The 27,457-nt window shown below is 45.0% G+C and overlaps 2 protein-coding genes across 5 annotated transcripts in view; one reads left to right on the top strand and one right to left on the bottom strand.

Moving 5' to 3' along the window:
* Positions 1-27,457, bottom strand: part of LOC126203958 (trichoplein keratin filament-binding protein) — an 801,925-nt gene that overhangs the window by 592,100 nt on the left and 182,368 nt on the right. The window lies entirely within an intron of this gene.
* LOC126203957 (bromodomain-containing protein 4) overlaps positions 1-27,457 on the top strand; it is a 233,537-nt gene that overhangs the window by 53,750 nt on the left and 152,330 nt on the right. The window contains exon 2 of one of the 2 annotated variants that reach the window (XM_049938352.1): positions 21,914-22,048. The exons of the other annotated variant lie outside the window; for it this stretch is intronic. Within the exon in view, the coding sequence (XP_049794309.1) occupies positions 22,047-22,048 (2 nt within the window). The 5' untranslated portion in view covers positions 21,914-22,046. The remainder of the gene's footprint in view (positions 1-21,913; positions 22,049-27,457) is intronic. 2 annotated transcript variants of the gene reach the window in all.

The following is a 27,457-nucleotide window of genomic DNA, read 5'->3' as shown; positions in this document are numbered from 1 at the left end:
AGCAGTGTGTGTGGCCCGTCTATTCCCTGTCAACAAATCGTTGCTCCCCACAGCAGTTAATGTCGGCGGAGGCAGTGCACCACGATACATCCTTTAAATGCAGATGGCGTCACGTGATACGATCAATGCCTGTACAACCTTTGTGACGGAATGCCCCGTTGTCGGGTGACCACGACCTCTGCGCAATCCACATACGGCGCGATACCACGCGGCTTGTCCGTCGTTCGCTCGCTGCCAAACCGACGGCCGTTACAGCGTCTGCACAAAGTCAATATCGTGGCGTGCCAAAATTATCGATTCGCCATGGAGACACGTGAATATCCCTTCCAACACAGTAGCTGTCTCTAATTCAGTTTCTCATATAGCCAGCGTACGTATGTGAGCTAGAATTATGTAATGCACCAGGGTTAAGTAACCAAGATCACGAGGAGAGGGGCAGCTAAGCTCTCCATGAAACACTAACGAAACACGAGAGACCGGGACTAAGTATTTTGCTTTACGAAAATTATGTATTGTGCCTTCGCTCTTTCGCCTCTCAAAACAGTTCCATCCAAATTTAATACATTTAATTCACAAGTAATTTCAAAGACTCTATTAAATTAATATTCCATCCTATTAAATACATTTTTGAGCATTGTCCGTCCAGCACTGACAAGACATTGCCTTGCGCTCTAAAGCGCTTGCCCTTCACGTTAAATTTGTCTTTGGAAAGAGACCAAAGCCACGCGCAGCACAAACAGGTAATCAAACACATGCGGCTCTGAATCTGCACGAACAGCTCTAGCACACTGTCGCGATGGAGCAACAGTGCACAGTACTTGAGCTTGTTTGTTTCCAAGCGTCGACAATTCAGGGACACAACAGCTCACAGCAAAAGCACCCGTCTTACGCATCCTACGAAACCTAAAAGAACGATAATCTTAGATGGAGGTCAAAAAACACACAACACATCATATTTTCGCAAAATACGCCAATCCTGTTGAAACTGCTCCCTGCGTAAGGCAAAAAGTCCGTCGACTTTGTGTTATCATCACTCACTCGGTGCACAGTTGGTCGATCGCGCAACACACGGCTGATCTTTCTTTCACTACAACCATTCTGACGAAAGGTGACGACGAGATGGGCTAACTCAGCTGACAAACTCTCAGGGTTCGAGATTACATGGGCCCTGTGAACCAAGGTACGAAATACCCATTCACGTTGAACCGGATGGTAACTACTATCAGCCCGCAGATAGAAGTAAGTGTTAACAGGCTTCCTACAAACGGCATGTCCCAAACTACCATCAACCTTCCGCCTAACCTACACATCAAGGAAGCGAAGACAGCCATCCTTTACCACCTCCATCGTGGAGCCTACTCAGACTGACTTGTATCCGCAGTTGTTATATTCATCCCCTTCCCCTCTTATACGTGTACCATACTGGGCACACAGGGAAAAATTTAGCGACAAAATACAATCCTGCGTGAATATTCAAGGCGGCCGAGATCTGCCAGAGATTGCAGGCAGAATGAAAGCTGCTGTTGATGCATAGAAAGTCAACGACTCACGGAGGTCACGCCATCTCTCTCGTCATGCGATACAAACCTTACTGCGTGACGAACACACAAGTATTGGCAGCTCTCTTGTTCGATGGTTTTTTCGTAGCTGTTTACGTGTCTTCTAGCAATGTCAAACACTCTCTACTAATAATGTAATACACAGATGAGCCAGAACATTAAAGATCACCTACCTAATTGCCGGTATGTCCATCTCTGACAAGGGTAACAGCGGAGACACGTCGTGGCATGGAAGCAATGAGGCCTTGGTAGGTCGATGGAGGGTGTTGGCACCACATCTACACACACGAATCACCTAATTTCCGGGTAGGGGGGGGGGGGGGATGAGCTCTGATGCCACGCTCAATCACATCCCAGGTGTGTTCGATCAGGTTCAGATACGGCGAGTTGGGGGACTAGCACATCAATTGGAATTCGCCACTTTGTCACACTCCTGGTCTTGTGACACGGCGCATTATCTTCCTGAAAAATGCCATTGGCGACGGAAACTTGATCGTCATGATGGGGCGTACGTAGTATGCAAGCAGTGTACGTACTCCTTGGATGTCATGGTGCCTTTCACGAGCACCACTGGGCCCATGGATGCCCACGTGAGTGTTCCCCGGGGCATAACGGTGTCGCCGCCAGCTTGTCTCTGTTCACCAGTACAGGTGCCAAGAAGCTGTTCACCTGGAAGTCGACGGATTCCCGCCCTCCCATCGGCATGATGAAGAAGGTATCGGGATTCATCAGATCATGCAATGCTCTGCCACTGCGCCAACATCCAGTGTCGATGGTCACGTGCCCATTTCAGTTGTAGTTGCCCCCCCGTGGTGTCGTCGTCGGCTGTGGAGGCCCATCGTTAGGAGTGTTTGGTGCCAGCATTAAAGTTTAATGTTAGTTCCGCCACAGTTCGCCACCTGTCCTGCTTTACCAGTCTGCCCAGCCTACGACGTCCGACATCTGTAATGAGGGGTGGTCGCCCGACCCCACGACATCGTACCTTGGTTTCTCCACGTGTTGAAGACACCACAGCACCCCTCGAACACCCGGCAAGCCGTGCAGTTTCCGAAACGCTCATGTCTAGCCACCGGGCCATCACAATCGGCCCTCGGTCGAAATCAGATAGATTGCTGCGCGCCTGTCCCATTCTACACACGGACAGCACGCTCACTGATCCTATATGCGTCCTGCGTGTGTGTGGCTAGCTGGACGGTTTACATCGATAGAAGGTCGGTGATCTTAATGTTCTGGCTGATCAGTGTAGCTTATATCGTGTTACATGCCTTTTTCTTTTGCCTGCGAACTCTGGCTGACCGAGAATGTCGACGTTCACGCACAAGCTCTTGTTTTCGAAACTGGATTATGGTTGGTCCAGAGAGAGAGAAAGAACGGACTGCAGTGCCTGGAACTTATCTGAAATACAACATACGTATTTCCACTGACGTGTTGGGATCCGCTTGCCGTTATTATTACCGTGGGTTTCAGGCCCCTCGCTTGATAAAGCACCAGTGGGAAACGATTACACCTAAAATAACACTAACTTCTCTGCCATTACTAGCTCGGTTTTTGCAGCCAATGCTGTAATCCACATGTCAGAGTCAGAGGAGTTGGATAACCTTCAGGCGCGACAATTTTCGCCGGTAACCTCCCTAGATGTGCATTTTGTAGTCCTCTGCTATTTCTTGTACACTCACTATCTTTGGCTGGAAGCATCAGAATATTGCCACGAGGTCATTAATATTTCTAACAATGCACTCGTTTTAAAACAAACTAATAGTATGTTAGCAGGGGTTTATCCATCACAGTGTGTTAGTTCTTAGACATACAGTGTCTTTGGTTGGACATCGGTCAATCTGTTGTTCGTTTCTAACACATACACTACATACACTAGCGCACATGCACGCACGCACACACACACACACACACACACACACACACACACACACACACACACACACACACACACACACACACACACTAGTAATGTAGTGGTAGCTTAGCAATAATAAATAATTCGGATACTTTCAGACACATGCGGTAGCAACTAGCGTAACTGGAAGAAATACGTAAAACTGTGGAAAATACGGAAAAATTGTCAAACTGCGGAAAAATGAGAGTGCTTATGTATCTACCTGGATGTGGTCTCTATTGGTACCTCAATGACGAAACTCACATAATTCAATTTATTATTAACAAATAGACCTTGAGTGACTGAACGTAATTACAGTAACAGTAGACACAGCCTGATCCTGTCCCCTTCTGTGCAGCTCCAGAGTGAAGCTACCCACTTTAAGTGTCCCAGTTATGAAAGATGAAGATGGGGAGGGGTGCTTGAGTCTCACTAGTTCAGGGGGAGGGGTGAGGAATGGAGGGGGTAGGGGTTTCCCTGGGTGGCCTTGATCAGTTGCAGGTCATTCCCTAGGGGAGGGGGAGGTGACCTTAATTATACGAGGGGGGATCAAATATAAACGGGATTTTTTCCCCTGAACATCAACAGTTGGTAGGAATGGCCCCGCGTTTCTCCTATGCTTAGGCGGGACCATTAGAAGTGAGGAGAGCATACTGTTAGATATTTCTCGCTTTTCGTCAGTAATGCTCACGATGTCTGAGCAACAGGTGCACCCCTCCATCGCGCAACACATAATTATCAAATTTCTTGCTCGTGAAGGAGTTACAGCGGCGGAAATTTGACAGAGATTGACTGCACAGTTCGGTGATGAAACATTATCAAGGACGTGTGTGTTTGCCCGGCATAAAAAGTTCAAGAAAGGACAAGAACGTGTGGAAAATAAGCAACACGGTCGCCGTCCTCGGACCAGCATTATAGACAAAAACATTCGTCCGGTTAAAGACATTATGGACGACGATCGACGGGCGAGAGTATCAGAAACTGCGCAGAAAGTCGGAATCAGTTATGGAAGCTGCCAAGCAATCATCACAAACGACTTACAGTTCCGTAAGGTGTGCTCCACATGGGTCCCTAAACTTTTGACCGCAAATCTGAAGTTGAGACGTTTCGAGGTCTGTCAGACGCTTACAGAAAGGTTTGCGGAAGAAGGTGATGCATTTTTTTGTCGGATCGTCACCTGCGACGAAACACGGGTTCACCACTACGCTCCAGAATCCAAACAGGCCAGTAAGGAGTGGCGGAGGAAAGGGGAGGCAGCACCAGTGAAAGCAAGACTCGACTGTCAGCTGGCAAGATTCTTTCAAGCGTGTTTTTCAATCAGCGAGGCACTTTGCTGATTGATCTTTTCATTAGCGACGCACAATCAATGCTGTTTACTATTGCGAACTGTTGAACAAGGCGAGAGTTGCATATCGCCACAAAAGACAAGACCAATCGATTCGAGAAGTCATCCTCCTCCACGAGAACGCGCGATCCCATACTGTAGCTCTGTCTCCAAGCTACAGGAAATGCACTGGACTTCACTTGATCATCATCCTTACAGCCCGGACTTATCGCCCTGCGATTTATATTTATTCGGACCGCTTAAAGAAGCTCTAGGAGGGCGACGATTTGTAGATGGTGAGAGCGTGGAAGACTTCGTGCCCAACTGGCTGGTGCCACGACCCAGTTCTTTTTATGATGAGGGCATCAAAAAGCTGCTCATACACTGGAACAAATGCATTTGCAAAGCAGGAGACTATGTGGCAAAATAAATTATAATTGCCTTGAGTTTTTCAATTAATGAATTTAAATAAAAAATAAAATCCCGTTTGTATTTGATCCGCCCTCGTATATCGCGAAGTATGTAATCTGACACTGGAAGTCCTTAACAGTGACCTTGAGGTAAGATCGTTACCTGTCTTCCTAACAGCCCTGCTATACAAATGATGATTTCTTCCTTTTGTTGATGGAACGTAGTTGACTTGATTTGAAGTAATCGCAACACAGGCCTGTCATTTCTGCGGCTTGTTCTGTCAACGTCAGATCGCATAAGAAACTTTAATTACTGACGTTAAAGTTTCCTTCAAACGATCTCAAATCAATTACACGAAAACGGCGGTTTTTGATAAAATGTCTATGTAACTGACATGTTTTCTATTCTCGAGTAAAAACTGAGGGCAGTAATTGAAGAACATGACTATACGTATTATCGTAAGTGACAATTATTGTTTCAATCAATACGTCGCAAAAGTGTTAAATTCAGTTGGCATCTTACGTCAGGGCTGTCAAAAATTTTCCTCGATAGCTACATTACAAATGTTAATTTATGATGCAAGAAAATATTTGCGCGGAGAAATTCAGGTGAAAACACTTCATTTAAATATGAACGTCACATGTTCTCCCCTGCTGCTTAATGTCACAGTTCACGTGACCTAAAAGTCAAGAACCTCAGAGCATTATTGGCGCCAATATTTCGACAAACCGAAGCTGGTCACTTGGTTTCCAGCCCCGCACAGTCGCGGCTTAAGGGAATGGCTCTGAGCACTATGGGACTCAACATCTTAGGTCATCAGTCCCCTAGAACTTAGAACTACTTAAACCTAACTAACCTAAGGACATCACACACACCCATGCCCGAGGCAGGATTCGAACCTGCGACCGTAGCAGTCCCGCGGTTCCGGACTGCAGCGCCAGAACCGCTAGACCACCGCGGCCGGCTAGTCGCGGCTTAGCAGTCACGTAAACTTCGTGTGGATCTATTTACGTTACTGGCTAGCCGTAATATGGCGAGCGTTTGTTCAAATGTGTGTGAAATCTTACGGGTCTTAACTGCTAAGGTCATCAGTCCCTAGGCTTACACACTACTTAATCTAAATTATGCCAAGGAAAAACACACACATACACCCATGCCCGAGGAAGGACTCTAACCTCCGCCGGGACCAGCCGGCGAGCGTTTCCCCTCAGATAGGTACTTGTAGTGTTTGACTTCCACTGTGTGTTCCTTACCACTGTTTCCTGTCACTTACTTTCCTGTTAGACAAAATCATCCTTTGCGCGAGAATTAGTGGTCAGAAAAACAGGCGTTAAAAAAATTTTGAACATAATATTCTGATCGTTCAGTTTCTTGAACCGAGACACGTAAGATTGTTAAGCTGATGGAATATGATTCGGGACGAGGCGGCTCTGAATTGCCGACTGACCAATTAGATTTGTTATAGTTTCGCTAAATTACTTCATGGAAAAGACAGGATGACTCCTCTCAAGCATCTCTGTGCTTCTGCTGACCTTTACAGAACCAGAAACAAAACATTAAGCTTCGTTATTTCATCCATACGAAGCAAAGTCGTCCTGTCACTCGACCCTGTTGCAAAACTTATTAAACGTAGCAAACAGTTCCGAACTCTGCAGTAATTTGTGCACAAAAATGAAATTCACAAAGAGTTTTTGGTAACTTAAAGTGTCGGCGCGAGTACCATTCCGTCTCGTAATTTTACTCCGTTGGACTACTTATTATCAAGGACGCTCTGTAACGGGCTACATGAAGGTAAAGAACGAAACAACTATTAGGAATTCACGTTTCGCCAATATCGTCGTCATTGAAGGGTGACATTTAACTCTGTTGATTCAGGGAGGGAGGGAACCATGTCCTATCATTGTAGAAGGACTAATATGGTATTCGCTGAAGTGATTTAGGGAAACCACGGCGTACCTAAGTCAGGCCTGCTTGGCGTGTAGTGTTGGGCCATGGTTCTGGGTGAGACACGAGTTTATGCCATGATGGAGTAATACGACCGTTCTCCCACATCTAGTAGCAGCTAGATGCAATAGCAAATATGTGGTAACTGTAATCTACAGCCAAACACTGAAAATTAGTTAAAAAGGCAGAGTGCATATTGGAGTTTGTTCAATATCAGAATCTAATCGATGTTTAGTATTAAACTTATAACAAAACAATGGAAAGTTTAGAAATATCTTCATGTATATAAAACATCTGACACAAAATCTGATGAAAGAAGAGAGCGAATATATTAATTACAGTTACTATCGATTATCAGACAGAATTTCAATTTTTAATTACGAAACGTGTGCTAAACTTTTAATTGCTAATGTGTGCTAGGAGATGCTCAAGAATATAAAATTTATATTCAGTCAGTTCATCTCGACATGTCGGTAGTAACTTAAAAACCGTACAAGCCGATCAGCACTACAGTATAGGCAACAAACAATTAGTTTTCTGATTTTGTCTTTATCCTGTCAGCTTTTTTAGAATGTGTTTTTTTTGGTTTGGTTTTGGGGCGCAAAACTGCTATGGTCATTAGCGCCCGGTCTGTGACTTAGGAAACGGTAAAAAACGAAAATGGAAAGCAGCAGCAATGGGAACGAAACTCAAAAAATTGGAGAAACTAAAAGCAGAAGGAAAGCTTAAAAATCCACTACAGAAAGGGGTTGGTTGTCCCCAAAAAGAGCTTCAAATGACTGACGTCATCTCACTGGCACTAATAAACTCGAGAGCGCGATCGGCCGAGCGCGTGTCATCTGCTAAAATAGACGATATATCAGGCGACAGCTGTAGACGGGCGCGTAACGGAGTAAAATAGGGGCACTCAATTAAAAGGTGTCTTACCGTCCACAGCTGAGAGCAGCGGGGACAGAGTGGGGGAGGATCGCCGCTTAAAAGATGTCGATGGCTAAAAAGACAGTGGCCTATCCGGGGTCTAGTTAAAATTACCTCCTCCCGACGACGCGTTCGGGAGGAAGAGGTCCAAGCACAGGGAAGAGCTTTCACGTCCCGCAATTTATTATGGGGAAGTGTCGACCAATGTGCGTGCCATAAAAGAACAACACGACGACATAAAACGCTCCATAGATCGGCGAAGGGAATCGATCGAATAGTTGGCCGAAGAAGAGAGACTGCAGCCTTGGCCGCCATATTGGCCGCCTCATTCCCACAGATACCAACGTGTCCTGGGAGCCAGAGGAACGCCACCGAGACGCCCCCCAAATGGAGCAAGCGCAGGCAGTCCTGAATCCGGTGGACCAGAGGGTGGACAGGGTAGAGAGCTTGGAGACTGAGGAGAGAGCTGAGAGAATCTGAACAGATAACATACTGTATCCGCTGATGGCGGCGGATGTAGTGGACAGCCTGGAGAACAGCGTAAAGCTCCGCAGTATAAACCGAACACTGATTTGGGGTGTCGCCAACAATATAGGCACTCCCTACACCTAACGATGTTTTCGAGCCATCAGTGTAAATAAATGTGGCTTCCTTCATTTGTGCACATAGAGCAGAAAATGCCCGACGATAAACAAGTGAAGGGGTACCATCCTTGGGAAATTGACAAAGGTCACGGAGCAGGCAGATCCGGGGACGGAGCCAAGGCGGTGCTGTACCCCAAGTTGTCAAGAAGGTTTTAGGAAAGCGGAAAAAAAGAGAATGGAGCAGTTGACAGCAGCGGACTCCCGGTGGTAGCAGGGAGGAAGGGCGGCCTGCATACCCTACATCCAAGGAGGCGTCGAAAAAAATGTCATGTGCCGGATTAGCAGGCATGGAAGACAGATGGCTAGCATAACGAGTCAGAAGGACAGCTCGCCGATTGGACAGAGGAGGTTCAGCAGTCTCAGCATAAAGGCTTTCCACAGGGCTGGTGTAAAAAGCTCCAGACACTAAACGTAATCCACGGTGGTGGACAGAGTCGAGACGCCGAAGAATAGACGGCCGAGCAGAGCAGTAAACTATGCTTCCATAGTCCAATTTCGAGCGCACTAAGGAGCGATAGAGGCGGAGAAGGACCACTCGGTCCGCTCCCCAGGAGGTACCATTCAGGACACGGAGGGTGTTGAGGCATCGCAGACAGCGAGCCGAAAGGTAGGAAACGTGGGAGGACCAGCACAGTTTTCTGTCAAACATAAGACCCAAGAGTTTAGTGACGTCCGAAAACGGAAGGTTGACAGGTCCTAGATGTAAGGAGGGTGGAAGAAACTCTTTACGTCGCCAAAAATTAACACAAACGGTCGTTCAAGAAGGCTGGTCGGTTGAGAGCTGTAGTAGATCGCAAAATCGTCCACAAAGAGGGAGCCCGAGACATGAGGAAGGAGATAATCCATAATCGGATTTATGGCAATGGCAAACAGTACAACACTCAGCACGGAGCCCTGGGGTACCCCGTTTTCTTCGGAGAAAGTACGGGAGAGAGTGGTGTTCACCCGCACTCTAAATGTGCGCTCTGCCATAAATTCGTGAAGAAAATGGGGCAGCCGACCTCGAAAGCCCAGTGTGCGGAGGATGCCTGTCCTCCAACAGGTATCGTATGCTCTCTCCAGATCAAAAAATATTGCTACTGTTTGGCGTTTCCGGAGAAAATTGTTCATGATATAAGTGGAGAGAGCAACAAGATCGTCAACTGCAGAACGATGCTTTCGGAAACCGCATTGGGCAGGTGTTAAAAGACTGCAGGACTCCAGCCACCAAGCTAAACCATACGCTCCAAAACCTTACATACACTACTCGTGAGAGAAATGGGGCGATAGCTAGAGGGGAGATGTTTGTCCTTTCCAGGTTTCGGAACAGGAACGACGATAGCTTCCCGCCATCGTCTGGGAAAAGTACTGTCGGTCCAAATTCGATTATAAAGGCGAAGGAGGTAACGCAGACTATGGGTTGATAAATGCAGCAACATTTGGATGTGGATGCCATCCGGTCCTGGGGCGGAGGAGCGAGAAGAAGAGAGTGAATGTTGGAGTTGCCGCATGGATAAAACAGTATTATAGCTTTCGCGATTTTGAGAGGAGAAAGCAAGAGGTTGCAATTCCGCCGCACGTTTCTTTGGGAGAAACGCTGGCGGGTAATTTGAAGAGCTCGAAATCTCAGCAAAGTGTTGACCCAATGAGTTAGACATTGCGACGGGGTCCACTAATGTATCATGCGCGACAGTGAGCCCAGAGGCCGGGGAGAAACTAGGCGCGCCTGATAACCGTCGAATCCGACTCCAAACTTCCGAGGAGGGAGTGAAGGTGTTAAATGAGCTAGTAAAGAATTTCCAGCTTGCCTTCTTGCTATCGCGGATGACGCGACGGCATCGCGCACGGAACTGCTTATAGCGGATACAGTTGGCCAAAGTAGGATGGTGGCGGAAAACGCGAAGAGCACGTCGCCGCTCACGTATTGCGTCACGGCATGCCTCGTTCCACCAAGGAACTGGGGGGCGCCGGGGCAATTCGGAGATGCGTGGTATTAAACGTTCCGCAGCTGTAAGAATAACGTCTGTAATATGTGTGACCCCAGCGTCGACGCTGGGAAAGTGACGGTCGTCGAATGTCGCTAGAGACGAAAAAAGTGTCCAATCGGCTTGGGCAAACTTCCAGCGTCGCGGGCGCATATATGGCAGTTGAGGCTGCAGTCTAAGGACACATGAAAAGTGGTCACTGGAGTGTGTAACATCAAGGGCGAACCATTCGAAGCGCCGAGCTAGCGGAACAGTACCGACCGAAAGGTCCAAATGAGAGAAATTTGTCGTGGAGGCAGACAAAAATGTAGGGTCCCCAGTGTTGAGGCAAACTAGATCCGCTTGGTGGAAGACGTCTAGCAGTAGTGAGCCACGCGGACAAGGATGTGGAGATCCCCAAAGCGGGTGGTGGGCACTGAAGTCTCCAACCAGCAAATAGGGGGGTGGAAGCTGACCAAGAAGATGAAGGAGATCAGCTCGTGCCATTGGTGTGGACGATGGAATGTATACAGTACAAAGAGAAAAGGTATATCCAGAAAGGGAAAGACGGACAGCAACAGCTTGGAAGGAAGTGTTTAAGGGGATTGGGCGATAATGGAGAGTATCGTGGAGAAGAATCATGAGTCCTCCATGTGCTGGAGTGCCTTCAACAGAGGGGAGATCAAATCGGATGGACTGAAAATGGGGAGAACAAAGCGGTCATGGGGACGCAGCTTTGTTTCCTGAAGACAGAAGATGACCGGCGAGTAGGATCGTAAGAGGATCGACAATTCATCCCGATTGGCTCGAAGGCCGCGGATATTCCAGTGGATAATGGACATAGGGTGAACAGAAAATGGAGGAATGTGACTGCTCAGAGCTTGCGACCGACAGCATGGAATGGCATTCAGCCGAAGGCGGAAGATCCTGATCCATAGGTAGTTCAGCAGCAGCTCCTGCCACCAGCGATCGCCCGGTTGATCGGCTGCCAGCAGTGCGCCTCGGCGACACAGAAGATGGCCGAGGGCGATTACCGCCAGGTGGTGCTGTAGATGAGGCACGCCTTGGCGGAGAAGGAGATGAACTGGGTTTCTTACTAGCCTTCTTGGAAACATGATATTTAGATGAAGGACGAACTGATGGTTGTGAAGTTGGGGTACGTAAAAAATCTTCACGAGTATGCTCTTTTTTCGAAGTCTTGGTGTCTGACTTTTGGGCTCGACATTTAGCAGAACCCGATGAAGGGTGAGCCATAGAGTGGCCAGGCGAAAGTGGGGAGGCTGAACGGGCGATCTTTGCGCTGGCCGATCTGACGACCGTGGCACTAAAGGTGAGGTCACAAGTCTGCGTGGCCGCCTCCTTTGTTGGCCGAGGAGAGGCAAGGACAGTGCTGTATTTTCCTGTCTGAGGCACGGTGGGCTGTCGACTGGCGAATAATTTTCGAGCAGCAAAGGTCGACACCTTTTCCTTCACTCTGATTTCCTGAATGAGCTTTTCGTCTTTAAAAATGGGGCAATCTCGAGAGGAAGCAGCGTGGTCACCCATACAGTTGATGCAACGAGGGGATGGAGGTGGACAAGCACCCTCATGGGCATCCTTGCCACACGTAACACATTTGGCCGGATTGGAACAGGACTGGCTGGTGTGATTGAACCGCTGACACCGATAGCAACGCATAGGGTTTGGGCTGTAAGGGCGAACGGAAATTATCTCATAGCCTGCTTTGATTTTCGATGGGAGTTGAACTTTGTCAAATGTCAAGAAGACAGAACGGGTTGGAATGACGTTCGTGTCAACCCTTTTCATGACTCTATGAACAGCCATTACGCCCTGGTCAGACAGGTAGTGTTGAATTTCCTCGTCGGACAATCTGTCGAGGGAGCGTGTATAAACGACCCCACGTGATGAATTTAAAGTACGGTGTGGTTCCACCCAGACAGGGAAAGGTGTGTAGCAGTGAAGAACGCAGCAATTTTTGTGCCTGGAGGGCACTGACTGTTTCTAACAACAAGGTGCCATTTCGTAATCTGGAACAAGACTTTACAGGACCTGCAATGGCGTCGACACCTTTCCGAATAATGAAAGGGTTTACCGTGGAGAAGTCGTGACCTTCGTCAGACCAAGAAACAAGAAGGAACTGTGGCAACGATGGAAGGACTGTCTGTGGCTGAGACTCATTGAACTTACCCTTGTGAGCTGACATAGTAGAAGATGAGGAAACCATTGCGAAAGTATCCCCCATGATTACCGGCGTCTCCGATGGCGCGCTCCTTCCTTGTGGGGGGCCCTCTCTGAGGGCACTCCCGCCCTAGGTGATTGTTCACACCTCCCAACAAACGGACGGAGGGACCAATTGGCACTTTCGGAAGGTATCAGCTCGGGTAATCACCCCTCCCTGGGCCTGGCCGTTACCAGGGGGTACGTACGTGTCCTACCTGTCTACCCGGGGCGGGGAATTACGCGTTACCCCGTCACCGGCTACGCATGGAAATGCGTGGGTCAGCCTTCAGACACGCACAGGGAGGAAAAAAGTGAAAGGGAAAGGAAAGGAGGTCTCAAACGCCGCAGTGGAGAAAAGGGCAAAGGGAAGAGGTAAGGAAAAGAGAAGGACAAAGGAAGGACGAAGACTTGCAAGTGGAGAAAGCAAAGAATTTGTTACAGTTTCGAGCGTCCGTCTCCGGACGTAGGCACAAAACATACTTCCAGAGGGGAAGAAAGGGAAGGAAAGAGGCGGTGGTGAGGGGGTGGGGGGGGGGCGAAGATGGGGGATGGGGAAGGATGCGGAAAGGGAAGGTATGCAGCCTGGAAAGGAAGGAGGGCCACATTAGCTCGGGGTCCCGTGCTCGTTACGCACGTATCCACAAAAGAGTTGTGGACCCCCTGGTGGGTTTTAGAATGTGTGTCATGCTCCTTCTGCTTTTACCAAACAACTCTGAGCATCAGCGCCAAACTGTTACCCACAAAAATTGAAAACCTGAGATGTGGAAGGATGAAGAACGGAATTCGTATAGACGACACGACTTCCTCAAATACGAGGATTGCCCAGAAAGTAATGCATTGTATTTATTTCTCAGCCGAAAACAATGCTACTAATGCAAAACGTTCCGTATGCATTATTTGAAGTCTCCTGAGTGAGCATGCCAAGATTCCGTCTCTTCCGACAGATAGCGTACTGCAGGACAGTTTCAAAACGGCGTCTGTAGGTGATGTACGCTACACGTCGCTTCATTGAATTTCTCACTGCAGAGTAAGAAACTGTGAGGAATATTCACAAACGCTTGTGCAAAGTCTGTAGAGCATCTGCTGTTGACAGAAGTGCAGTTAGTCGCTGGGCACGGCAGTTGAGATCGTCAGAAGGCGGTTCGGCGGGGATCCACGATTTGCAGCTGTCGGGGAGACCATCCACGGCTGTCACGCCGAACACGTTGCAGCGAGCTGGCGTTATTCGCGAGGTCACATTCATTGCGACTCGGCAGTTTGCGCTGCGTTTGTCAGTCAGCAAAGGAAGTGCAGGTGCAATTATACGCACTCTTGGATATTCAAGGATTGGTACCGACAAGGGCTAAACGCCTTTGTTTCGCGCTGGAGGAAGCCCATAGAACGGGATGGGGATGAGGTGGAAAAAAAGGTGTGTAGATAAAACATCATTCTTTCGTGTGTTTTATCCTCATAATGTTCAATACAGAATTGTTGAAGAAGAAAAAAAGCAGTGCATTACTTTCTGGGCAGCCCTAGTACAACAGAATAGCGGAAACTTATCCGTTAACTATCTCATGTCAGTCATTATAAATTTTAATGTAGCGTCTGATGATGCTGGAAGGTTACAGCAAGATCTTGTTTAAAAACGCGGGAACGCAAATACAAATGCCAGGAAGCGAGTCCATAAAAATGGTTCAAATGGCTCTGAGCACTATGGGACTCAACTGCTGAGGTCATTAGTCCCCTAGAACTCAGAACTAGTTAAACCTAACTAACCTAAGGACATCACACACATCCATGCCCGAGGCAGGATTCGAACCTGCGACCGTAGCGGTCTCGCGGTTCCAGACTGCAGCGCCAGAACCGCGCGGCCACTTCGGCCGGCGCGAGTCCATAAATAAACGTCGTAAGTAGAACGGTTATTTAGGGCAGCTGGTGACAAATATTTCAACAGAATGGACGTATCAATCGAGGAGGTACAGCTGCTGGAAATCAGCAGTCAACATACGTAACGTTGTACGAGCACAGGGTAAAAAGAGAAGCAGTGAAAAATACAGACCAAAGGTTAATGAAACGTTTCCAGCTGTTGCGAGAGCTCCCCTATAAATATCCAAGTATCATCTTCGTCCGATTTATTGCCACAGACATCAAGCACTGCACAATCTCTTCTCTCTATAATTCGCTCGTTACCAAATTGATCACCAAGATAACTTCCAATTTCTGAAACCAAAAAATGCAAATTGCCTGTTTCCTCTGGTGTAGTACGCGCTGCGGTTACAAAATTAATTGCGGAAATGATAATGGATTGCAACAGCAGACAGAATCCACCGCGTTTCATACGTATTGGGGACTTCTCGAACTACCACCAATAAAGGATGCGAAGGAGGTTTTGTATTTAAATTCAATATCCGTAACAATAACATCAGCCAATAGCGCGTGAAACCGTGGGCAGTCTGGTACCAACCAAGTCGCAAAGGCAATAACGGGTGAAACATTCAGTCCACTTAAGACAGCAAAAAGATCTTTCGGACACGTAGTGTAGGTTATGAGGGTTGACTGACAGAAGGATACCGCCAAGCAGTCAACTATAGACCCCAATAGTAGATCATTACACACGTCTGTTACAATTATGGGGACAGGGTCAAGAATTAACATAGTTAGCTGTTATAAGACTTTGTATACTCTTTAATCACAGTCAGACAAATAGATTAACTAAAGATGCAAAAAATCTCGGAACAAAAGAGCTTGAGGTGGCAAACGAACCAAACAAGGACAAATAGTACAATAATAAATATCAATACGTGTAAAATGGGATTTACGAACTCTAGTTTTATTAAATATTATAATTAACAAAATATTTTAAAAAGTAAAATTATTACAAAACTACGTGTAATTGAAGAGCAAGATTAATATTCTTGCACATGTAGTTGACATTGTTCTATTAGCTAAAAATGAAAATAAGTTCAGAGTTCTCACAAGACAATAAAACCTACGAAAGGCATGGGGTTCAGACGGGTACCGATGAAACATGTACTCGCGATTCAGTATGTAGGGGGATTAAAAATATTCCTACAGGAGGTAGTACACGTAAAATATAGAAGAAAAGTTCATATAATTAGATATCCGGAAACCAATACCTGGTGATACATTGACAGGTTTGCTTGTGATTAGTAACGTGTAACATTTGCAGATGAGGTAGGATTCACAAGAGGTAAATTACAACGGCAATACATGTGGGCAGCTGCAAATTCTCCAGCAATTATGGAGGTGCGGCATCACGACAGATTTCAGTAATTGTTGATGACAGGCTCATAGACCCATACACTTTGCCAAACAGATTGAGAACTTCTGTGTCTCACGGGTCCACGCCATTTTCTGCGACAGCACCTAACCGCAGCGTTAAGTGGGCGCCAGGCTGGTCAAGGAGCGTAGCCTCCCCGTTCACCGCACTTGAATCCGTTGGATTTCTATGGTGACATTTAATGGCATCTGTCTGTCCAAGCCATCGACAGGAAATTTATTTTTAATTTCAAACATTTCAGCAACGGTTACATTTACACGTAAAGCATGGTCCCAGAAAGGAGCCTAGCAAATCCACAGTGAGAAGAAATAAAGAAATGCGGATGATGTGCAGCTTGTTTCTGAGAACTTATTTGAAAATGCATCCTCCCCGTGTATAACCACACAGTCTTCAGTGTGAACTAATATTTGGCAATTATTTAACTACAATAGGAAGAGGAAATGGTTGCAAAAACACACTTGACCTCTTAGCCACAAACAATCCAGAGCTAATAGAGAGCATCATGACTGATACAGGGATTAGTGATCACAAGGTCGTTGTAGCTAGGCTCAATACCGTTTCTTTCAAACCCACCAGAAACAAACGCAAAATAATTTTATTTAAAAAAGCGGATAAAGTGTCACTAGAAGCCTTCCTAAGAGAAAATCTCCATTCCTTCCAAACTGACTATGCAAATGTAGACGAGATGTGGCTCAAATTCAAAGATATAGTAGCAACAGCAATTGAGAGATTCATACCTCATAAATTGGTAAGAGATGGAACTGATCCCCCATGGTCCACAAAACAGGTCCGAACGCTGTTGCAGAGGCAACGGAAAAAGCATGCGAAGTTCAGAAGAACGCGAAATCCCGAAGATTGGCTAAAATTTACAGACGCGCGAAATTTGGCACGGACTTCAATGCTAAATGCCTTTAAAAGGTTCCACAACGAAACATTGTCTCGAAATTTGGTAGAAAATCCGAAGAAATTCTGGTCGTATGTAAAGTACACAAGCGGCAAAACACAGTCAATAACTTCGCTGCGCAGTGCCGATGGTACTGTTACCGACGACTGTGCCGCTAAAGCGGAGTTATTGAACGCAGTTTTCCGAAATTCCTTCACCAGGGAAGACGAATGGAATATTCCAGAATTTGAAACACGAACAGCTGGTAGCATGAGTTTCTTAGAAGTAGATACCTTAGGGGTTGCGAAGCAACTCAAATCGCTTGATACGAGTAAGTCTTCAGGTCCAGATTGTATACCGATTAGCTTCCTTTCAGATTACGCTGATACAATAGCTCCCTACTTAGCAATCATATACAACCGCTCGCTCACCGATAGATCTGTACCTACAGATTGGAAAATTGCGCAGGTCGCACCAGTGTTTAAGAAGGGTGGTAGGAGTAATCCATCGAACTACATACCTATATCATTGATGTCGGTTTGTAGTAGGGTTCTGGAGCATATACTGTATTCAAACATTATAAATGACCTCGAAGGGAACGATCTATTGATACGTAGTCAGCATGGTTTCAGAAGACATCGTTCTTGTGCAACGCAGCTAGCTCTTTATTCGCACGAAGTAATAGCCGCTATCGACAGGGGATCTCAAGTTGATTCCGTATTTCTAGATTTCCGGAAAGCTTTTGACACCGTTCCTCACAAGCGACTTCTAATCAAGCTGCGGGCCTATGGGGTATCGTCTCACAAGGGAACCTCCCCATCGCACCCCCTCAGATTTAGTTATAAGTTGGCAAAGTGGATTGGCCTTGAAAAACTGTACACAGATCAATCGAGAAAACAGGAAGAAGTTACGTGGAACTATGAAAAAAATAAGCAAAATATACAAACTGAGTAGCCCATGCGCAGCATATGCAACATCAAGGGAAACATGAGCTCAAGGGCGCCGTGGTCCCGTGGTTAGCGTGAGCAGCTGCGGAGCAAGAGGTCCGTGGTTCAAGTCTTCCCTCGGATGAAAATTTTAATTTTTTATTTTCAGACAATTATTATCTGTCCGTCCGTCCGCTATATTTGCTGGATTCATATTGCCCACGCAATACATCTCACGTATTTAATGCACTCTCGTCCGAAGTAGCGAACAGTCAACTGCCGGCCAGGGAGCCTCGTTAGGAGGAATACTCTCTCTTCCGTGCGTTCTAGTCGACTGACGTGTGTTTGGAAGTTTGTTTAGGTGTAGCGTCCCCATACTACGGCGCAGTTACCTCGCATCGGACGGACAGATAATAATTGTCTGAAAATAAAAAATTAAAATTTTCACTCGAGGGAGACTTGAACCAAAGACTTCTCAGTCCGCAGCTGCTCACGTTAACCACGGGACCACGGCACTCGTAAGATCACCTTGTCCTTGATGTTGCCTATGTTGTGCATGAACTACTCAGTTCGTACATTTTGCTTATTTTTTTCATAGTTCCACACAACTTCTTCCTGTTTTCTCGATTGATCTGTGTTCAGTTTTTCAAGGCCTATCAACTGCGCCAACTTATAACTACATCTGAGGGGGGTGCGATTGGGAGGTTCCCTTGTCAGTTGTGCGACTGGATTCGTGATTTCCTGTCAGGAAGGTCGCAGTTCGTAGTGATAGATGGCAAATCATCGAGTAAAACTGAAATGATATCAGGTGTTCCCCAGGGAAGCGCCCTGGGACCTCTGCTGTTCCTGATCTATATAAATGACCTGGGTGACAATCTGAGCAGTTCTCTTAGGTTGTTCGCAGATGATGCTGCAATTTACCGTCTAGTAAGGTCATCCGAAAACCAGTATCAGTTGCAAAGCGATTTAGAAAAGATTGCTGTATGGTGTGGCAGGTGGCAGTTGACGATAAATTACGAAAAGTATGAGGTGATCCACATGAGTTCCAAAAGAAATCCGTTGGAATTCGATTACTCGATAAATAGTACAATTCTCAAGGCTGTCAATTCAACTACGTACCTGGGTTTTAAAATTACGAACAACTTGAGTTGGAAAGACCACATAGATAATATTGTGGGGAAGGCGAGCCAAAGGTTGCGTTTCATTGGCAGGACACTTACAAGATGCAACAAGTCCACTAAAGAGACAGCTTACACTACACTCGTTCGTCCTCTGTTAGAATATTGCTGCGCGGTGTGGGGTCCTTACCAGGTGGAATTGACGGAGGACATCGAAAGGGTCCAAAAAAGGGCAGCTCGTTTTGTATTATCACGTAATAGGGGAGAGAGTGTGGCAGATATGATACGCGAGTTGGGATGGAAGTCATTAAAGCAAAGACATTTTTCGTCGCGGCGAGATCTATTTACGGAATTTCAGTCACCAACTTTCTCTTCCGGATGCGAAAATATTTTGTTGAGCCCAACTTACATAGGTAGGAATGATCATCAAAATAAAATAAGAGAAATCAGAGCTCGAACAGAAAGGTTTAGGTGTTCGTTTTTCCCGCGCGCTGTTCGGGAGACAGTATGATTGTGGTTCGATGAACCCTCTGCCAAGCACTTAAATGTGAATTGCAGAGTAATCATGTAGATGTAGAGGATCGTATTGATAGGACCCGAAGTGTTATCATACGAAGAGCTTCACACGATCGCCCTTGGAATGTATGTGCAGACGCCACCCACCCTACACAAAATGAGCTATACTCTGTCAGATATATTTGAAGATCTGCAAGGTGAAAGATAACATCCTTTTGTCGAGACCGTAATAATCACTCTCACTTTCCAGTTCTATAAACAGCTGCTGTACACATCACCTTTCTTCTTTACTCCTATACATCTCCCCCTCCCCCCCCCTCCTTCTTCCCACCTCATTTTTAAATTTTTTAAATAATTTACAGTCAAATGCAATCTAGAAAAATTATTGTGTTTAAAGTTAATGAATATATAACGGTATCCGAAACTACTGTGTGATTCCTTCAAAAGCCACTCAGGGTAGAAACTGAAGAAGAGAGTGACTGTGTGTGTGTGTGTGTGTGTGTGTGTGTGTGTGTGTGTGTGTGTTGACTTAAAGGAGAGAAATTCTTCCACTAATTAGTTCTATTAAGAATGAACACATACACAAGAGATAGTACTGACCAGTGAAGCATATCCCATGATTGGCAAAGAAAAGCTACAAAGTGAAGTAAAACTGTATTATAGGTCTGACATTCATGAATGCTGCGAATTAACAGAGCTGCTGAAATTTATCCTGGAAAAAATCTAGACAAAGTTCCTACAGAAAATTGGAATAGAGATCAACATGACCATCATTTCCGCCTTTTTTATTGCTCATGAAAACCACAGATTGCATGTTGTACCACCATACAGGAACTAATCGGATGATGGACCCCCCTCTGTCTAATAGTAATACAATATCGACAGTCAACGTCTGTCTTCAGAAGTTCTGGGGAACTTTTTTTATGTGTGAATTTTAACTGCAGTAGCGTATGACAGGAGATTCCAAAGTTTTCCTCTGACGAAATACTTTGAGAATCTTGCTACTCCGATGAAACACATTGTTTATTTTGAGCGTTGGCAAAATCTTTAAAGGGTGAGAAAAACTTTGTTTCAGTGATCACTTTAGTTTTAAATGATAACTAACAATGTTGTTGTTGTCTTCAGTCCTGAGACTGGTTTGATGCAGCTCTCCATGCTACTCTATCCTGTGCAAGCTTCTTCATCTCCCAGTACTTACTGCAACCTACATCCTTCTGAATCTGCTTAGTGTATTCACCTCTTGGTCTCCCTCTACGATTTTTACCCTCCACGCTGCCCTCCAATGCTAAATTTGTGATCCCTTGATGCCTCAGAACATGTCCTACCAACCGGTCCCTTCTTCTTGTCAAGTTGTGCCACAAACTCCTCTTCTCTAACAATACTGCTACAGAAATCATTACAAAAATTAGTATCGTCAAAGTGTCGGGAAAAAAATCCATGTTGTTAATACATTCTGCCGGAGCACTTATTCCGCGGAACAGTTTGGGAAACCTTGCTAAATGAAAATGAATGTAAATACGTTGAAATGAAATGATCGTATGGCATTGTTGGCCGGGAGGCCCCATGCGGGGAAGTTCGGCCGCCGTATTGCAAGTCCTTTTTAGTTGACGCCACTTCGGCGACTTGCAAGTCAATGATGATGAACACACAACACCCAGTCATCACGAGGCAGAGAGAAATCCCTGACCCCGCCGGGAATCGAACCCGGGACCCCGTGCGCGAGAAGCGAGAACGCTACTGCAAGACCACGAGCTGCGGACTGTAAATACATTATTCTCTCCCTTCAACTAGTTGAAACAAAGCCAGAGCGCGCCAGCGGCAAGGAAGGAGCTTAACTTGTTTCTTTTGCCAACAGAGGGCACTACTGGCTGGCGCTGGGCGTCTCAGAACTTCTTACAGTGGATCGCGGCGCGCTCTTCAGTCGGCGGAGGCAACTGCTTTCAGTTGCTTTGATGCCGCAATACTTCTTCCACTATCTCATTCCTGCCGAAGCAGATTTACATCCTTTACCAGTTCAATATTACAAAAAAAAAAATATTTTTTTCCTCGTGCTGGTCTTGGAAAGTGTTAGCGAAATGTACAAATGACTTTAGGAAATCATTTGGTTTCTTCAAGCGTAAACTCACGACAATGAAGATGTATTACTAGTTGTAACTGTCACAATGAAAACCGGAGTAACTAAACGTAGCTCCTTTTTTTTCCAAACTTAACTGGACCTATAATTTGACAAATAAATTCCTACTGCAGAAGTACTCACGTCCTGTAATTTTATCTGCATACTTAGCTTTTATTAACTAATTTTGGTTGTAGTTGACTAACAATGGTGTTGCAGACAGAAACGTGAGAACGATACTCAAGACCGAGGCGGACGAAGACGAGGACGGGAAGAGAAGAGGAACTACAAGGAAGGCGTGGACAGGCCCTGCTGCTTCGCTTTTAGTTGCTTGACTGTATTACCTGAAACCAAATATGTAAGTTTCGCAATAGTACGCTTAGTAACAATATAACTTAACATGCTAATAAAGCTTTACCTCTACATAACTGTCCAGTTGGTGCTTAACATATGATTAATTGCACTAAACCTTTTTTAAGTGTCTTGATATTAAATTAAAACTGACATGTCAATAGCATAGTTCTTCCATAATTATTAGGGCAAAAAGAACTACACCTGAAACTTTATTGCCTGAGATGTGACAGCGGAAAATAAGGATCACAGCCCTTGAATTTAACGCCGCAGCTCGCCATTGCTACACCACGAAATCGATCAAACCAATATTCTGAAGACGGAAAACAGTTACCATGGAAACCCAAAAAGCACAAAACTATGCATTGCCGAAATCAGCACTGAGAAACGCCTGATGCATATTTGAATCGCAGATCTAACCAGCTGACAAGAGGGGACAAATTATTTTGTGATCGTCGCGAATAACACACGAACCTCACAATCTGCATTCACCCATAAGTGGTCTAATGAAGAAAACAAAGTGCGGAAAAAAAGCGGATGATCAAAAAAGCAACTTTACGGGATTCCCGGTAACAGCAATTCAGCAAGAATCTCTTTTTCACTAAGCTTTGCAATATTTACATAGCAAATAGCTGTACATAATATAGGTTAAAAAGTTTCACTTGCTGAGCAACGTCGCGACACGAATTTTTTCTCTTTTGCTTTACGCCATTCTTATTCAGCCGCTATCTGCTCCCCTTTCTACTATAAAATTAACGTAGTACTGGACGCAGTAACTTACATACAATAGCCGACTTTTAATCGTACTTTTTACTATCCGTACGCATTCATTCTGCACACATCTGCTTTTCCCTTACACCTTTTCCCCACTGTTCACGTTCACTTCTATGACCTGCCACGAAAGAGCCGTTTCAGAAACTAATTATTTTTACAAGGAGGCGACTATGATCAATAGGCGTGTTTCGCTGAAGAAATCTTCCATCGCTTTTTATATTCCAATAGATTGTTTCACGGAGAACAGATTTTTTTTTACTCTATCTTTCCGATTTTGGAAGCAGCGTAATCATTTCAAACGCTCATTAAGCCAACATTTCATTTGTTTACAATCACGTCTAATTATGTTCTCACCAGCCTCTCCCGCTCCCCCCAATTTTATTTCGTACTTTATATTTAAAGTCTTCCTTCTTTAAGCGAACTGAGAAGTGTCGTTTTCAAGTACCTGCACACTGGTATCCCTTATCTTTGAACTTGGATTATTGTTCTTAAGTATTTTTTCGCTTTCTTCACCGATCACAAAAATAGCAACATCAAAGAAAAAGAGTAATAATCAGCAATAAGGCTTTATACAAGTGCACCATATTATTTTCTTTTCCTGTTTCTATTATGCCCTTTCATCGCCGTCATACTGCCAGAGGACCCAGTCCATTCCGTCTAAACACAGACCACGCCATTGTGGAGCCACCACCAGCGTGCACAGTGCCTTGTTGACAACTTCGGCCCATGGGTTCATAGGGTCTGCGCAACACTTGAACCCCACTATCAGCTGTTACCAACTGAAATTGGGACTCATGTGACCAGACGACGGTTTTGCAGTCGATATGGTCACAAGCCCAGGCGAGGCGATGTCGTGCTGGCGTCGGTCGTCTGCTGCCATAAGCCGTTATCGCCAAATTCCGCCGCACTGTCCGAACGGATACGGTCGTCGTACGTCCCACATTGATTTCTGTAGTTATTTCACGCAGTGTTGCATGTCTGTTAGCACTGACGACTATACGCAAACGTCGCTGCTCTCAGTCCGTAAGAGCAGGTCATCTACATCTACCACTCCGCTGTACGTGGCGAGAGGTAATGCCTTAAATTTGGTATTCTCAGCGCACTCTTGACACTGTGAAGTTCGGAATACTGAATTCCAAATGGAATGTCCGATGCGTGTAGCTCCAACTACTATTCCGCGTTCATAGTCTTAATTCCAGTAGTGCGACCATTTTCACGTCGGAAACATTTTCACATGACTCGCCTGAGAAGAAACGACAGCTCCGCCAACGCACTGCCCTTTTACACCTTGTGTACGCGATACTAACGCCGTCTGTGGGTGTGCATATCGCTAACCCATGACTTTTGTCACCTCGCTGTATGTGTAGAAGTGGCTCGGTGGGCATCATGCGACCCTTGTCAGTGGATTTCTTTTTTTTTTTTTTTTTTTCTTTCTTCTCAAATTCCTTCAGGTAGAACTTCGCCACATCAAGTGACAGTAAAAGTTTAACATACGATTACTTTTGAATACATTATGGGCACAGCAGTGATCGTGATCAAGACTGTTTTTAATAGTAATTATTAACATACGATGTTCAAAAAACTGCTCCAGTAAGCACTGTGTTTCTTGGAGAGGAACTTTGTTGTACGGTGATCCACTTCTAAACTCACCAATATGTCGCCTGGTCGCAGATTTACTGTTCTTAAAATATACACGAACTATGCTGCTGCTTTTTTTTTTTTTTTTTTTGCGGCCAGCCACGTGAGCACTTAGCGCGGTTGGCAGATGTTTAGCCAAAGCGTACATCAGTGACTAACGACTCTAATTATAGGCGGAAATGTATATCCTTTAGGAGTAGAATGGATGCATTCCGAAACATTACTGACACAGTGCGGTCTGACGGGACAAGAGATTCGAAAAAATTTTATCGCACCGACACGTCATCAGCAGAAAACTCTCTCTGTGCGGACAGTTCACCGCGAAAGGAAGATAATCGAAATTTTCTGAAAGTTAACAGATATTATGGTTGTTCATTTCTCAATAGGCAAGGAAAAATCATAGTATTCATTACCTCACTCATATTTTACTTTATTTGCATTTAATTTTTCTGTAAAATTAAAAGTGTCGAAGACCGAATGCTATGGTTGATTTAAGTAGTAAGTCGTTGGTCACATTTACAGATTAAAGCGACCTTGTTTCACGATAAGAAACAGATGGCTAAAATGAAACGTAGCCGTACTTTCCCTCATGACGTACGAAAATTGGCACTAGATAAGACCATCGAAAAAGTGTACAACATAATATTGGGACCATCGGCGATTAAAACGAGTACGGAAAAGTTGACGCCACAGGCATATCAAAACATTACGGTACAGTTTAAACGAAATAAATACAAAACTTCTTGCAAAACGGGTAGAATATTCTTTGGAGTGCTGGCTAACGGCAAATGTGAAAATGTATTTTTCAGCAGCGGTTTCAAAATGGTCCAACTGACGTACTACGTCAATGACTTACTGAGTGTTAGACACTTAACGGAAGAAACGAAACAGCAACCTGAAGAGTGGGCGGATGCTGGTAGCCTTGAACACAAAGGCGAGGTCTACTTCGTCTATTGGAGAGGTTACTGCCAATGTTTTGCTGTATCTTTTCTTAGTGATTACCTGGAAAATCATAAAACAATAACTGACGAAAACAAGTAACTGTACCAAATGGATGAAAAAATACGCGATTATAAAAGAAACAAAGTAGTAGTAATCAGGAACATGTTCCTCCCCGAAATTATGCGCTGACGGTGAGAAAACAGAGCTACGAAGTATAGATGTCTCAGACACATCACCTGTTACATATATTTGGCATCCTCTGACGCCTATCTCGTTTCCCCACATACATATAACACTGACACATGATGAGAAATCGCTGATGAAAGTGGCTTAGTTTTGTGATTTTTAGTGAGCATAATCTTAATGTAGCAACAAAGAAGCCACAACATCATGCATCAAAATGCATTATTTGCGATTTTAGTACAGATAGCCGTATCGTAGGTACAACCACAACTGAGGGGTATCTGTGAAGAGGCCAGACAACACGTGTTTCCTGAAGAGGGGCAGCAGCCTTTCCAGTAGTTTAACTGACAACAGTTTGGATGATTGACTGATATGCCCCTGTAACATTAGCCGATATGAAATGTTAGCATGGCGAGCAGACGGGAGGAAGGAAAAAATACAGCCGTTATATATCTCGTCGACTTGCAGCTCTGCTTTGCGTCTTAATGACCATGGCCTCCTCCTAAGTAAAATTTTCGGAGGGAAAATTGTCCCCTATTCGAATCTCCGGGCGGGGACTACTAAGGAAAATGTCACACCAGAAAAAATGAAACTGGTACTCTACAGCTAGGAACCCGGAATGCTAGACGCCTTAGCCTGGTAGGTAGGTAGATGGTTTTAAAAAGGAAAATGGTTAGGTTGAACTTAGATATAGAGAGAATTAGTGAAATGTGGTGGCAGGAAGAACAGGATTATAAATGCAAAATAAAATAGGAATACAAGTAATGGAGGTTATATAACGTCTTTTGCAACTGTAATGAAAGTCTTATTTATTAGGCCATGTGCGATCGATTTTATTGTAAAGCGTCTTCAGTGGTCATTGTAACTATTTGGTTTTCTTACAGACTACTCTGTCAAGTTCGTAAACATCTTTCGTGTTTTACACTACTTCCATTAAACAGCGTTAAATTGCAGTTACTACGAGTTTTTGCTTACTATTTGATTCCTAATGATCTTCCACACACATGTGCTCAATTTTTAGAACACTGTCCTTCACCGGAGCTGAATATACTTTTGTCTGCATGATGTGTGAAGAGCAGTTTTCTAAACATCGAGCATCTATGAGTGGAATGAAATAGGAAGCAAAAAATCGTGAGTAATGATTGTAATTGATTATTGTTTAGCAGTAGTAATGTAAAAATATGAGAACTATATTCGATGTTAACAAACAGATCTGTAAGAAAAACAAATTCTTACAGTGACCACCTAGGATGCTTTGGAATATGTTACTTTTTCTTTTAATGCTTTGAAATATGTTACTTTTTTTCAGGCTGTGCCTACATCAATCGTCGCTCAGTTCTTATTCATGCATTTCTCGACAACCTACTGGCGTTGCAATCCTCTTACAGCATCATCCGCATCTACACCCAAACACACACATCTACATTCAAACACATACTCTACAAGCCGCTGTGCATGGCGGACAGTACATTGTAGCTCTGTATGTCTCTGTACATGTCCTAATACCTTCTGTGATCGCTATTGCTGGATATAAGGTGGTGGTGATAATGGTAGTGGTAGTGGTGTGTGTGTGTGTGTGTGTGTGTGTGTGTGTGTGTGTGTGTGTGTGTGTGGTCAATCTGCCATCTATACGCTGCTAGAAGTGCTACCACCACCAGCAGAATAGTGTCTTTCTGTTCTTGGCTAAAGAATTGCTGTGTGATATGGAATCTTTACCACATAGTTTTCCTAGAGGAGGACAGCCGATTTACACCCCACGTGTACCTAATACATACTCATGCTTCCTCTGTAATGAACATCCCAGAATACATTATTTTATACACGTACACGAACCGTATGAGTTGTGTAATCGATTTCCACGTTAAATAACTGGAATTAC

Source organism: Schistocerca nitens, chromosome 9 (genome assembly GCF_023898315.1).
Source record: "Schistocerca nitens isolate TAMUIC-IGC-003100 chromosome 9, iqSchNite1.1, whole genome shotgun sequence".
Classification (NCBI taxonomy): Eukaryota; Metazoa; Arthropoda; class Insecta; order Orthoptera; family Acrididae; genus Schistocerca; species Schistocerca nitens.
This window is presented reverse-complemented; position numbering and strand designations above follow the sequence as displayed.